The sequence below is a fragment of the Mesocricetus auratus genome, unplaced genomic scaffold, assembly GCF_017639785.1.
Source record: "Mesocricetus auratus isolate SY011 unplaced genomic scaffold, BCM_Maur_2.0 Super-Scaffold_4256, whole genome shotgun sequence".
Taxonomy (NCBI): Eukaryota; Metazoa; Chordata; class Mammalia; order Rodentia; family Cricetidae; genus Mesocricetus; species Mesocricetus auratus.
This window is the reverse complement of record NW_024429182.1, coordinates 57,799,058-57,814,003: the sequence shown is the minus strand read 5'-3', so window position 1 is coordinate 57,814,003 and position 14,946 is coordinate 57,799,058. Positions and strand designations below refer to the sequence as shown.

The window sequence follows — 14,946 nt, the reverse complement described above, 5'->3', positions numbered from 1 at the left end:
TCTGTGTCTGTACCCCATCCCCACTTTTCTCTCCAAAGATGGCAGGTCCCACTGCCAAGGTTGACCCGTGCTTTTGTGTCCTTTCATGGTGAGCTGGGTGGAAGACCTGGTCCCTGGCCTGCAGGGCAGCTGTTCACCCATGTTGCAATGAACACACACGGCTAGCACCTGCCCCTAGCTATTTTCAGGCTAGGCCTTCAGTCCAGTGGGATAATAGTGGGTTAAGATGAAGGCTGTGGGATGTCCCTGGGCTTCTTTTATGGGTGGCTGTGCATGTGAAAGGACTGGGCAACTGCCCAGGTAGTGAACCACATACTGGACATTGTACAGTACAGCCTTGGAGAGGCTGGACTTGGGTGCCAGGGTCATGGAATGTACAAGGCTGTATCTAGTTAATGGGAACCCTCCTTTGCATGTCCTTGCGCCTCCGTCCCCACAGTGTCTGTGGACTTTTGTTGAGAGCCCCTTAGTACCTTTTGTGTCTGGTCTGGGCTCACTGGCGGGTGGTTCATCTGAGTGGAGACGAGCCCCAGGAACCTTGGCTGCATACCAATGGTGACTGCCAAGGTCAGCAGGATGATCCCTGACACAGCTGTGCCTCCAGAGACCCTCCTGGGCATGGTAGGAGCCTTGGCTGCATACCAATGGTGACTGCCAAGGTCAGCAGGATGATCCCTGACACAGCTGTGCCTCCAGAGACCCTCCCGGGCATGGTAGGAGCCTTGGAGTTCTGGGCCAGGACCCCAGACCTTCTGAAAATGCTACCTAGGGGACAGGAGCTTGGAGCCCTCTCTTGCTGAATCAACACTCTGTTTTGCACCCCCAGGTCTCGATCTATCAGTGGCGCCTCCTCAGGCCTTTCTACAAGTCCACTCAGCAGTCCTCGGGTGAGTGACTACCCCACCTAAGCCTTAGGTTACAGGGAAATAAAAAGGAACCCCAGCCAAAGTGCCCGGGGGTGGGGAACAGGGCCTCCACAGACTGGGAAGAAGTCCCCTCCCTGCCTTGCACACAGGCCTCCTTTGCGGGCTCCCTCCTGGCTGCTGCTCTGATGCTGGGCTCTGGCTAACTGCATGTTCTTTTGTTTTGTGTTGTCCGTTTTCTCGTGTGTCACTTGTTTTCTTTTATGGCAAACCCTCCCCTCGCCTGCCCCCTCCCTCTGGTCCTGCTTGAATGATTTGGTGATCCTGGCTGTTGTGTGTGCATGTGGGTGGGATGGGCATGGGCTCCACTTCGCGGTCACCCCTCCTGCTCCTACTCTGCGCCACTGTAGCCTGTTAGGAAGTTTGTCCTGCCTCCTCTGCCCCCTGAGCTTTCCTATGTGGCCTGCCCCCCCACCACCTCCTCGGAGCCCGAAGCTTATCGGAGCGCCTCTCGGCCCGGACACATCCTCTCTCCACAGGCCGCCCTGCGGCCCAACCCCAAGACTCAGACCTTGCCGTGCAAGGCCAAGCTGACTGACAAGCCGCTGCAGGGCACCAAGTCCAATCCGCTCCCGGCCTGCACCCAGACCCGGCCTCCTGGAGCCAGCTTTGGCCCTCCACTGGCCCTGTCCCCTGGGCCCCCCACCCTGCCGGCCCCTGCTCAGCTCCTGCCAACTGGGACTGAATCAAACACCAAATCTGTCCCCACCATACAGGTGACCCCTCACCCCTCACCAAGGGGTAGTCCCCTTCCTACCCCCAAAGGGACGCCTGTCCACACGCCAAAGGAGAGCCCAGCTGGCACACCCAATCCCACACCACCATCCAGTCCTAGTGTTGGAGGGGTGCCCTGGCGGACACGGCTCAACTCCATCAAGAACAGCTTCCTGGGCTCACCTCGCTTCCACCGCCGGAAACTGCAAGGTTAGCATGGACGTGAGGCTGGGTAGGTGGTGGAATCTGATTGGGGGAGCAGGGGAGGTCCTGCACTGCTGAGATAGACCATGCCTACAGCTGGCAGGTCTGTAGGCCTCTCTACAACTCTCCGAGTCTGCCCTGTACCCTCTTTTGTCCCAGACCCCATTCTTTCATGTATGTTCAGTGAGGCCTGCTGGGTCGTCAGGAAGTCTACAGGTCCTGGCCTGTGCTGAGGCTATTTCTCTGTTCAGCTGGGACCTGACGAGGGCACAATGGGGTTTCAGCACCAGAGCATGGACAGCGCACTAGGCAAGGGGACAAAATGGGCGCCACCTGCAGTACTAACCAACCTTACCCTTGTCCTTTGCCATACGCAGTTCCCACGCCAGAGGAGATGTCCAACCTGACCCCAGAGTCGTCTCCAGAGTAAGTGGCTTTGCTTGAGGCTGATGAGAGAGGGACCTAGATCTTTCCCACTGGGCAGGGCTTTTGGTTCCTGGCATGAAAACCCTTGGGCCTGACTTAGCCGATGAGATTTTATGAACTTTAGGTCCTGTCCACATGAGGAATGCCAGTGGTGGGACGTGTCCTAACTCTACTCAGAGGAACCTGAAGTTGACTAGGTCAAGTGACTGTGTTCTGGGCTTCCCAGGAGTCTAAGGGATTACAGAGATGGTTTGGACACAAGGAGAAATGGGATTGTGCTGAGGAGAAAGGGCAACTACAAGATACGGGCCCCAGGTAGAGCACCAGTAGCCTGAGGCCTGTGATGCTTGCGAGGAGGGGAGGTTGGCAGAGGCCTGGGACAGAGTGCCTCTGGCCTTGAGCTGACGGAAAGGGAATATAGGTGGACCCAGTGTTCCCACCCTACAGATGCTGAATGCCTTCATAGTGTGGCTTTTTTGTGTCTTTCACAGTGGCCTCTCAGTAGTTACTTCCTTGGTAGCTACTGGTGTGAAAGTGTTAAAATGTCATATGGCCAAGGTGGGAGGAAGCATGGCCCAGATCATATTAGCTATACGACCTCACATAATGGCCAGATAAGAGGAGAGGCCTCAGTTATGTTGCCTGCACTCAGTATGGACCCGTGGGAGGTTGCTTTCTCTGTGCTAACCCACAGAGCAGCATCTGCGGAGGTGCTTACTGCACAGCCTTTTGTCCAGGTGGACGTCAGAGGCTGACACTCACTATAACTCTCCTGAGGCTCTAGAAGCACAGGACCGTTTTTGCCTAGGTTAGGCCTTTATGTTGGTCTAATCAAAGGTTTTGGAGATCTAGTTAGAAACGTTTTGTTTTTTTTGTTTTTTGTTTTGTTTTTTTTTTTGTAAAATAGAAAATCTCTGACAGTAGCTTAAGGCCAATGAGGAAAGCCTTGACTTTACACCCCTCCTCCTTGATCAAGACACTTTGGAAGCTCTCTCACCTCTGGCCCTGCATAGTAGCCCAGAAGAGCTTAGCACCCTCATCTTCTGTCACCAGGAGCCCCTCACTGGCCATAGCCTCCACAGAAGTATAACCAGGAGAGGAGAGGTATTTCAGGAACTGGCTCCCTTGGTCATTCATGTCGTCGGGCTGTCTGGCTAGAAGACATGGGAGCTATGGAAGTCTATAGAACTCACTCCTCCAGAGCCTTTCTCTCTAGTGCCTTCAGCTTCTTGGCTAGAGCCCACCAAGCTGAATGGTTTTTGCTCACCGGTCTAGGCCCTTCTGTCATGTACTTTTATGGACCACATCCTGAATTCTTTATGCACAGGCTAGCACCATAGCCCAGCAATATGGACACCAGGGCTCTATTATGAACTGTGTTGCTCTGAGCCATGCAATCCCCTCTGATCCTCTGGCTTCTTTCAGATATGGCCGTGTCTCATATGCCATACAACCCAAGTATTATTGCTTGCATCTGATTTTCAGCCAGAAACTCTACTTGTTTTCTAGAACCAGTTGGCTGCTCTGAAATGAGCATTGCTGGTCTCTAGGCCCAGGCATGGGCTTTAGGTATACACACAGGCAAGGGCCTACATGAGGGGCATATACACAGGACTGAACAGAGCTGACACAGAAGCACACAGAGGCAAAGGAACCATCCCAGAAACGAACAAGAAGGAGGAAGTCACACAGCCAGGAAAACCTGCATTTAGCCTAGGCTAACAGAGGCTTGGTGCTGTCTAGCACAGATATTCTTGTTTATGCTGGCTACATGCTGACCCTATCCCTGAATACCAGTGTGCTTCTGTGACCACTTCCCCAGTTTCTAGCCCCTCTGAGTACTGGTATAGGGATACATCTGACTGGGGGTGCTGACTGTGTCTCCACTGCAGCCATACCAGGCAGTGGGAAGTCTGCCTGGCCATGTTGACTGGGAGCTTGCCATGAGACAGCCTGCAGCTCAACTTCCCTCACCCCTCACAAGCTGAGGTGTGGAGTCACATAACCTTTACCTGGCCCCCAGACTGTAGTATGCACCAGTTTGCAGTGGACTGGGAATATTTCTGCCAGGAAGTTGGAGAGCAGGCTTCTCCAAAATTTAGGGACCCAAATAAAGGGTGAGACATAGACACTCTCCTGTCCCCTGCTCTGTCTCATGCAATGTCTAGCAAGTGCCACTCAGACATCTCTGTAGGAGTCAATGACTTGTGATTGGGGTGAAATTTGTAGTTAAGAACACAGGATTAGGGTTAGGCATTGGTGGCGCACACCTTTACTCCCAGCACTCGGGAGGCAGAGGCAGGCGGATCTTTGTGAGTTTGAGACCAGCCTGGTCTACAAGAGCTAGTTCCAGGACAGCCTCCAAAGCCACAGAGAAACCCTGTCTCAAAAACCAAACAAAACAAAATAAAAACATGGGGTCTGTATTAGTGAAATGGAGTTCAGGCTGGGGATGTAGGTCTAAGTTTATGGATGTTGGGGTAAGGTTAGGGGTTATGATTAGGGAAGTTTGGTTATGATTAAGGATTTCGGTTTATTGCTATGGTAAAAGGTATTTGGTTGGGTTTTGTCTTGTTTGTGGGGTAAGTTTAGAGTTAGGGGTTTCCCTTAGTGTTAGATTGTGGGGTTAGGAGGAGTGGGTATAGTCAAGTTGCATTAGGGTCACAGGGCTGGTATTGGTTGTTGGGAGTACCTGAACTGCTCTGCAGGGAGGGCTCCACTGCCCCAGCCCCTATAGAGGTTACAGGAATGGACCAGGCATCACACTCCCATCATCACTGCCTCTGCTCTGCCTAGGCTGGCCAAGAAATCATGGTTTGGAAACTTCATCAACCTGGAGAAGGAGGAGCAGATCTTTGTGGTGATCAAGGACAAGCCCCTGAGCTCCATCAAGGCTGACATCGTTCATGCCTTCTTGTCGGTGAGGTTTCGGCAGAGCCAGGTGGACACTCTAACCCATGGGCCCAGCCTCCAGGCAGACCACAGGACCTCTCATTCCCACTAACTGTGGACACCCACCTGTCCTTATGTTCTTCTGCCTGGACCACCACTGTCTACCTAGGCCTTCAACCTGCTGGGAGCTGCACACACGTCTGGGAGTGGGGAGCTGCCTATGGCTGGGGTGTGCTGGTCTTCAGGTGGAACCTCCCAGAGATTGAGGGTGAAGCACAGGTGACCATATGAAACAAAAGAGGCTGTCACCCTGAGGGATCTGTGTGGGTTCTGATGACCCCAGTTAACATCGTGAGGCCCAGAGTCTGTTTCCCATACTACTTATTTATTTGAAGTCTGTGACCTCCTGTGACCCCCCCCCCAACCTTCCTAAAGAGACTGGAGTTCTCAGAGAACATGGCATCTCTAGATTCTGAGAAGCAAAAAGGCACATAAAGACTGGAGATGAGACTTTCCAGCCAGGATATGAGCTCCCAGAGTGCCCTCAGAATCGACTCTGCCCCTCCTGCATAGGGCGTGCTGCCTTATGCTGGGCTAGGCCTCTCTGGGACTTTCCTCAGTTTGTGCCTCTCACTCCAGGACCCTGATATGCTAACTTTTGGCCCAGGGAAGTCATCTTTCCTATGGTTGTCCATCAGAAGGCACCTGTCTTGTTCCAAGGCAAGACAGGTCCTGCTCCACGGTGCTTTTGCTTCATTGGATGTTCTGCCTTGAAGTCTTCCAAGCTACCATATTTGTGGCTACAGTTGAAGGATTTCCTTGGTTCCCTGGGGATAGCTGAGAATGTCTGCCAGAGGCCTCAAGCCAGGAAAACCCATTCCCAATAGAGGGTTCACACTTGAGGCTGGTTAGACTCTTGGCCTGCTATATCTCCTTGACACTCCTACCCTTTGACCTAGCCTGTCTCCTCCACACCTCCACCCATTACATCCCCAACCTGGGGCCCCCAACCACTCCTCTATGTGACTGGTCCTGTATACTGGAGTACCCCGCTCAGCTTTCTAGCTTTGCTCTTGCTGCTGTCAAGTCCATGTGACCAGCCCTTGTGGACTCATACACAGCCTCCCACATCCACAAAAGGTTCATAGCTTTCCTGGTCACTATTACAATGTTCCTCTGTCACTGCTCCTGACTCTGGATTGTAAGGCCATCTAGCCCCTTCCAGTTTAGGGTTCTGTGTGGGAAACCCAGGGTAGTGGCTAGTATGCACCCTGGATGGCTGAGCAAGGGGGCTCTGAAGTAAGCTTCTCTCTCTGTTAGTCTTCTGTGTTATACTTGGCTCTCAAAGCTGGAGATGGATTGGAGAGCTAGGTTTGTGTCTGGTACCCACATAGTGCTGGCTCTTCTGAGGTCATCTCCCCAGAAACCCAGGAGTGGGCTAGTGAGGCCTGCAGGTAGGCTGCGCTCATGTCCAACCTGTACACACTGCAGATACCCAGCCTCAGCCACAGCGTTATCTCCCAGACAAGCTTCCGGGCCGAATACAAGGCAACAGGGGGTCCGGCAGTGTTCCAGAAGCCAGTCAAGTTCCAGGTGGATATCACCTACACTGAGGGTGGAGAGGCCCAGAAGGAGAATGGTATCTACTCAGTCACATTCACTTTGCTGTCAGGTAAGCCAGCTGACTTGGAGGTTGTGTTTCACCCTCACTGGTCCTGTCAGTGCCCTGACTGCCAGTCTTTCTCCAGGCCCCAGCCGCCGCTTCAAGAGGGTTGTAGAGACCATCCAGGCCCAGCTGCTGAGCACCCATGACCAACCGTCAGCCCAGCACCTGTCAGGTGAGATGGGGGCTCGGCATAGCATCTGTGCCTAGTGCTGCTTGGATGGGAGGTACGAGGACTGACATGGCCTCCTACTCTGACGGATGCCCACCTCCCTGCCCTGAGCAGTGCTGCACCCCTCAGGGAGCAGGGCCCCTCCCCGGGCATGGTGGGCTGCATCACACTGAAAGGCGCCTCTTGTCCACCGTAGAACCACCCCCGCCAGCGCCAGGAATAAGCTGGGGTGCTGGGCTTAAGGGCCAGAAGGTGGCCACCAGCTACGAGAGTAGCCTCTGACGCTGGCAGGTAAGGTGTCCGGCCTGCTGCCGGGGAGGGGAGGGGCTGCGGGCAGGGCCTCCTGCAAAAGCCAGGCTTGCCCTAAGAGGGGTGCCCCGTGGCCACTCACCTGGCCTGGCTATGGATAGGCCTGCAGGCTCAGCACCCAGGCAGCTGAACATGAGGGCAGCCTGAGCAGGCTCTGGGAGTAGGGCCCAAGGCCTTGATCCTTGGGGCTCCCACTGTAGCACCCCACAATGGCTGATAACTTGCCACCCCCATGCCATTGACCACCAGAGCTCTGCCTTAAGCAGGATGGGGTCTGAGGCTCTGGTCCCAGCCGGGTGTGGGAGGAGGTAGTATCTGTATGTGTCTGGCCCTATGCATAGGCATACACATGGGACCTATGTGTCAGAGTAACAGCTAAGATACAGTCTGGGTTATCCTTTAGCAAAGGGACAGGCTGATGGTGTATGGCATGGGGCTACTTAGACACTCGTGAGAAGTCTAAAGTGATGGGAGGTGGCTTAGGGCCAGCTTCTCTAAGCCCTATTCCCAGCCTACTGTCTCCACAGCTGGGGCCTGTTAGAGTCACTGTGTGTGTGCGCGCACACGCTCGTGCGTGCGTGCAGATCCTTTCCACCTGTTTCTCATCTCATTCCATCCTCATTCCATCGCCTGTAGATGTGCTCCCAACATGGCCTTATCATCCCTGGCAGGTGGGGCGGGAGCCCCCAGCAGCCCTGGGCTCACTCAGGTGTCCACTCCTCTGGGGCAGGCAGGGCCAGATGCTCCTGTAGGCACTTGTACTTCAGTCAGTCTTGTCTTCCTGGGGCTTTAAATCTCCATCTTAGAAAGAGGAAAATAGGTAGGGAATAGCAACAGTAGTGGGAAACAGAGAGCAAGGAATGACAGGCAGTGGTCGAGGCAGAGGCAGGCCAGGACTGTCCAAGGCAATAAAGCCAGGGTCCAGCATGCTGCTGGGGTTCTGCTCATGGTGACCACTGAGACACTACAACCCTCTCTACTACTGGGTATTGGACAGCTCTCCACACACTAGCCTATGAGATGTTCTGTCATACCCCAGCTGTTGCAGGGAATGTGGTGGATGTGGCCTTACACAGGGTCCACCTACCAGTTCTATTCAGTCAACCCTGACAGTGCTGGAGCCTACTGTAGAGACTGTTGGGCACCCAAACCTTGGATCTCAGTTTGTCCCCCCTGATTCCTGTGTCCTGGACCCTTGTCCATTGAGCTTGGCCCCAAAGACCCTGCTGGAGGTGGGCAGAAATACAGACCTCCAGGATACCTCGGGACCATCCAGAAAGGAACCGCACTCAGGGAGAGGAGGCTCGGAACCTCTAACGAGTAGGCCTAATGGACACGCCCCACCCAGGTCTCCTTATGCCAGCAGGCCTGCCATAGTAGGAGAGGCAGGGGCAAATGGGAGCCAGTGGGTGGTGAGGTGCAGGCACTGCATAGGTAGGTAGCCTGTTCACAAACAGTCCCAGAGTAAGAGGTTTATCTAGCCCAGGGGTGACAGGCCCACAAGACAAGGGGAAAAGACCACACCCAGTCTTCTGGCTTTGGCTATTGGAAGGTAGCCTTCCACTAACTACCTGGCTTCCACCCAGTTGTAGTCATAGGCCTACTCTGACCTAGATCCTAACTCTCCGCTCTCCTTCCAAACTCTATACTTCCTGGACCTACCTGTTCCATCACCCTGTCTCTGCAGATTCAGCTCCTTTCTTCCTGCCAGCCAGTATTCTTGGGCACTGCCTACTCATAGAACTGCTCCTCTGAGTCCCAAACCCTCTGGACTCTGTCCACTCTGGCTCCAGCCCTCTCAGGACCCTGCCCCACTCCCACCCTCGCTGGCTGCACATTGCCAGCCAGCCCCAGGTAGCAGGTGGGCAGCCTGTTTACTCTCTCCCTCCCTCTTTCCATTCTGTGCTCCAGACACCACTAACTGTATGGAAGTGATGACGGGGCGGCTTTCCAAATGTGGTAAGAACCCCTCATGCTCACTTGGCCCCCAGCCTGCCACCTCCACTGTGTGCCCCCACAGCCTACCCTGATTAGTGCTGTCCCACTGTCCCTGGGCTGTCCTGGGTCTCCTGTGTATGCACAGGCATTGGACCACCCACCACCCCTGGGCCCCTTCTACCAAGAGTGGTTTTAACCACTCACTTCCTGCCCCCCATTTCTACAATCAGGCCAGGCTGAGGAGGGACTTCAGTGCTTAGAGCAGGAAAAGGTCCTTGTGCTTGACACCAACAAGGGTCCTCTATGTAAAAGCGCTGCCTGTATGTAGCACTGCCCTGGAGGGCAAGGTAGACACCTGTCCATAGACCATGCCAGTCAGAAGAGGCGCATGCAGCTCTGGCTCAGATTGAGGTCAGGTGAGGAAATGGAACTGAGGTATTCAATTGGCACAGCTGGTAGTGAGCACAGGCCCAAGAGGGTGGAGGGTCACTCACTACTTCTGCCCTCCAGGACCAGAAACCCAGCTGTGGCTGCCTGTTCCCAGCTCCCTGCCTGCCCACCGACCATTCATCCTGTCTGTCTGCTGCTAAACTGTCTGTGCTAGCCAGGGCCAGGCTTTCCCTTGTATGCTGCTGGTCACTGGCTCTGGCCACCCTTTTTGAGAGCAATCATTACCCACCAAGCAGCAGCCAACCCCAGGGTCTGACTCAGCCCTGGTCACTCCATTGCTATTTCTACACCTGGGGTTGGCCAGCTCACGTGGTTCTGACACTTGGGAAGGGAGGCCCAGGACCTTCAGGGCTACACTGGGTGAGGGAGGAGTTCCACTGCCAGTCCTGAGCCTCAGTTCTCAGAAGCAGCCCCCAGGTCCCATGCTACTTTGAAGGTATGGAGGGTCCAAGGGTCTATCCCACTGCATTGCTCCTGGCACTAGGGACCCCACTGGCCGCCTGCCCACCCTGCTTGCTACCTGCCTATCCTTGCTCTGCCATTCCATCTGACTTCATCTCGTTGGGTTTTTCTTTCTCTTGTCAAGGTCCCTTCGTTCATTTATTTGTTCTTTCTCTCCTTCCCTCCTTCTCTCCCCTTCCCCTTTTTTCTTTTCTTTTCTCTCTTTTTGTCTTCTGTTCTGTGTACCCAGGCACCCCATTGAGTAACTTCTTTGACGTAATTAAACAACTTTTTTCAGACGAGAAGAACGGGCAGGCGGCCCAGGCCCCCAGCACACCCGCCAAGCGGAGTGCCCACGGCCCCCTGGGTGACTCCGCGGCCGCTGGCCCTGGAGGGGACACCGAGTACCCGATGGGCAAGGACATGGCCAAGATGGGGCCGCCCGCCGCCCACCGTGAGCAGCCTTAGACACTAGTCCCTCCCCAGCACAGCACAGCACAACACAGCACAGCACAGCACAGCACTGACTGTGGCCTTCTACCGCCCTGTGTGGACCAGGCCCCACCTGCCTGCCCAGAACTTGTCTCAAGCCTGGGAGGAAAGGAGAGTGGCCAGGGCACGGCCCGCAGGCTGGGCTGCTGGGCTTGCTCTCTTTTCTCTCTTGCGGTCTGTCTCTGCCTGTCTCTGACAGCATCGCTTGTTTCCGCTCTGATACCAGGAATTATCCCGAAAAGTTAACATGTCACCTCCACGAGGCCATCCTCTGTGCTGCGTGTGGACACTGGCTGACCGAAGGCAGCTGCTGCGGACCACCTTCCCTCCTCCTGCTGTTGCTGCTGCTGCTGGGCAGAGAGGCTAGCCCACTGTCCACCACCTCTGCCCATTCCCTGGCAGCTCTGCATGGCCCAAAGGAGGAGGGCCTGACTCCCAGGGGACTCTTCTTCTAGCCCAGCCACTCTGGACTCCCAGCAACCACACCCTTGACAGGGACAACCTGTCCACCATCTTCCAGGGTAGGGGACCATGGTGGGTGAAGCAGTGGGAATGGATTGTCCTCCATGCCACACTAGGAGGCCTCCTGAGTCACTCACCTCGCCTTTTCCACACTTTGGCCTCACCAGGGCCACCTCTTCTCATCTGCATCCATTGCTCCACCTTGTCAGGCTGCAGAGCTCCGGCTGTGATGGTTCTCTCGGGCTGAAGTGGAATAAGAGACCCGGGTGCCCCCGAGCTGCCTGGGCTGGCCAAGCTGTAGGGGTTGGGCTGAGACCAGTATTATTTATTTGCTGTTTTAATTTATTGAGTTTATGTCTCTGTTCTCTGTTCAGGGAAGGGGGGCAGCAGCAGCACCCTCCTGCCATCTGTCTGTCTGTTCTGTCTATCTGACTTGGGCAGGGTGAGTCTGGAGCCCAGGTTCCCTCTAAGGACAGAGCCGTTGCGGGGCTGGGAACTGTGGGGAGCCGGCCAGTGGATGCAGCACTGGCAAGCTACTGTAAACTTTAAAAGAATTCCTGCAAGATATTTTTATAAACTTTCTTTTCTTGGTTGTTTTTGGAAAATGGTGTGGGGTGGGGCCGATGGGGCAGAGCTAGAGTTTGTGTTTCGGCTCCTCGCTCTTGGCTATTTCTATACACATATACATATATATATATATATATATATATTAAAGAACGATGTGGTTAGCTCTGTCCCGGGTTGTTTTATTACTACTTAGCAGCAGCTCCAGTTCCACACGAGGGCTCAGGATACAGAGTGTCAGCTTGCACTATCCAGCTGTGCCTGCTTCCCAGAGGTTCTGCCCAGTACTTCTCTGCCGCACCAGGCTGAGGGTGATCTCGGTTTGGTGTTTGAGTGAGAAGGGGTAGAAGGCCCTGATCTGGCACCCTACTCACACACAGAATGGCAGGGGTACCTCGGGGCTTTTTAAAAATTATAATAAAAAAGGTAAACAAAAAATCAAAGCCAGAAACGGAGTTAGCAGTGTGCTCTGCAGTGGGTTCCTCCTGGAGGTTGCAAGGGCAAGGGACCCACACCACTGCCTGCTGCCCACCGAAGCCCATCTCACTTCCCTCATCCCCAGCTTCTGTCTGTGTTCTGTTCTGTCTGGCTGAGCCAGTCCCTCCCAGCTGGCCCAAGGTGCCCGGCGTAGCAGCAGGAGGGGCCGGGGGGCAGGTTTCATGCATGCCTTTGCTCTTCCCCTCATGTACAGATTTTAATGCTTCTATTACATTCAACCATCATAGGCTGGGATTCCCATACATAGGGCAAAATCAAACACCTGTAACAACAGCAAAGCCACGAAGTACAAGTGGGAAGGGGCTTATCCATGGAGTCAGGATACTGAAAGCAATACCTCTTGTTAGCCTTCCTCTTTTGTACTTTGGACACATGCGGACTCGCAGACATCACAGAAATGGACAAGCCCCATCTGGTGTAACCCCTGTCAAATAACTGTGAGCAATTTCAGTTCTGGAACAATAAATTCCTTCCATAAAGACACATGACGCAAGGTCTCCATCCGGGATGGGTGGGCATGGGAAAGGGCACAGGATGTCTGGAAGTGGCTTTTGCCCCAACTTGTATCTGTCTGGGCTTTCCTCAGGGAAGAGGTTCACCCCTGGACGGGGGTCTGTTAGAAAGGCTGGGGTGTTTCCCTAGACTCCACAAGGGATGGGCTTCCAGTGAGAAACAGAGCTAGGAAAAGAGCAGTCTAGAGACATGGACTGACAAGGAGCTCTGCTAGGAAGATAGCAGAAGTGACAGGAATGCTGTCTTCCTCATAGCAGTTCCAGTATCACTCCAGATATGCCTAAGCCACCTACCCCAGCCTCATCACTACCTCTCTGCTGCTAGAACAGGTCTAGTACCATGTCTTGAATGCCCAAGAGCCTGTGGCTGGACAATCCTCAGGAGTCTGAGCAAAATGCCCAGTCCATGAAGCTGTGCATTTGGCACAAGTCCCACAATACCTGGAGGCAGAGCTCTACTATATAGCACATTGACAGTAGGGGGCCTGATGGTTCTGCCTTGCACTGTAGGAGTTCATAGCATCCCTGGCCTCTGCCTGGTAAATGCCAGCTTTCTTCTACCTTTTTGGGGCTCTCTCCTGGGGGTAGTGTAGCCCCAAATGTGGTTCTGTCCTGGAGCTGAGGCCTAGTTAACACACAATCTTACCAGAGAAGCCTAAGAGCCAATTTTTCCTAGCTTCATTGTGACCTAAGGGAGGCAGCTCTGCAGAATCAAGCTCAAAACCCCAGACAAGAAAGCAACAAAGCCAAGGTCACCCTTTGCTGAATTCTGGATGTCGCTGTGCCCTCTAAGGAGTGGGGTACCCAAAAGGCACTTGACAAGCTCAAGGGACCAAGCTCCTGTTTGAGCTTTTTCAGTTAACTTTAACTTGAAATGTGAGTTTGGGTGAGGATTGGATCCAAAGGTGCCTGGTTATCTGGTCTGGGTGCTAAGATGTCTTCCTGTGGTCCTGCATCTAATTTTCTAAAAGCAGCAACCCACCCATCCCCACCCAGTCTTCCTCCAGCTGGCCCACTGGACATGTTATCTACAGTCAGTGTTGGTAGGCACTAAGGAGGCCAGCTTATTTCAGACCCAGCAGCTTCCCATCTACATACCGTTGCACCCCCAGAGCTCATAAAGGAATCTTCACAATCCCATTCCTGACTGTATATAAGGCAAAGCAAGCTCAGCCCATTATTCACATGAAAAATAATTAGGAAGACTGTGCACCAGACATGGCCTTATGCAGTTCATACTGAGTATTAGACGTTATTCTGAAGAAATTAAAATGAGGACTACCAAAAGGTAAATGAAAGGCCTATAGAGGCCAGCCCCTGTCTCAAGACATAACTTGATTGGCCCAGTAGTAAGTGTGTAGGCAGGAACAGTAGGATACTCTGATGGGTACTTCCCACCCCAGGGGTGAAACACAACCTGGCACCCTCAGGAAGAGATGTTCAAACAACCAACCTCTACTTTGGTGAGCCATCTCAAGCTTAATGCTGCCTTCAGCTGAGCATCCTGAGAGCAAATGGCACGATTCCTTAGAGAGAGGGTAGGGCCTCAAAGTCCTACAGGCCAGTTGTAGGGCAGGCTGTTATATAGCCTGTCAGCACCTCAATGCCAGTTCACTATAACAGCCAGCCTGGCTGATGGCTCCTTGTCAAGTATCCCATTCTCCTGTGACCCAATGCCCACCCCCCTCCACTGGCACTGTTCCATACCCACTAGCTTAGTCTCCTGGAAAGAGCAAACAGCAGTAGAGTGCCAGGAAGTGGCAGTGGTCACCAAGGGTGTGATTTCTGAGAAAGACAGACAGGTTTGGGAAGAGGGTTCCCTCCTAGGGAGGCCACCCTGGAGCTCCTGGGGTTCCTGAGGCCTGGTATCCCTTAGTTCACAGCCTCACCACTGCCTTCCAAACAGGTGCTCCAGGCTGAGTTTATTCTGCTGGATATTGTCCCTTCCACTGTTATGGACATTGTTTCAGTCATTCTACCTGTAACTTTATGTCCTCTCAGTGCTAACATTCATAAGTTCCAGGGGATGGACCTGGGCATGTTTGATGTGCTAGGGATTGTTTTACCTCAGTCTGACAATGGGCTACACTTAAACTTTAATCACATATGCAAAATACTCATCACACCCCAAAGTCCTAACACATCACAGTATCAAACCAGGCCTCAGACCTTATCTTCTTTGAGCTCAGAAGCCTCAAACTACATTCTCTAAGTCAAAGCAGGATGTTGTGTGTGATCCTGTAGAAGTGTGTGACCTGTCCTGGGAATAATCTTCCTACACCTGCA

The 14,946-nt window shown here is 53.6% G+C and overlaps 1 protein-coding gene across 17 annotated transcripts in view; it reads left to right on the top strand.

Annotated features, from left to right (window-relative positions):
- The window catches only part of Brsk2 (BR serine/threonine kinase 2), a 53,298-nt gene extending 40,667 nt beyond the window's left edge, over positions 1-12,631 (top strand). For 3 of the 17 annotated variants that reach the window (XM_005064185.4, XM_021227635.2, XM_013114675.3), the window contains 8 exons: positions 827-887; positions 1,640-1,847; positions 2,219-2,267; positions 5,064-5,187; positions 6,651-6,831; positions 6,908-6,997; positions 9,215-9,262; positions 10,383-12,631. In XM_005064185.4, coding sequence (XP_005064242.1) covers positions 827-887; positions 1,640-1,847; positions 2,219-2,267; positions 5,064-5,187; positions 6,651-6,831; positions 6,908-6,997; positions 9,215-9,262; positions 10,383-10,600 — 979 coding nt within the window. In that variant the 3' untranslated portion in view covers positions 10,601-12,631. Of the gene's footprint in view, positions 1-826; positions 888-1,639; positions 1,848-2,218; positions 2,268-5,063; positions 5,188-6,650; positions 6,832-6,907; positions 6,998-7,190; positions 7,286-9,214; positions 9,263-10,382 lie in introns of all 17 variants that reach the window. The other 14 variants (XM_005064186.4, XM_013114660.3, XM_005064189.4 and 11 more) reach the window with 10 other exon arrangements.
- Positions 12,632-14,946: the final 2,315 nt, after the last annotated feature.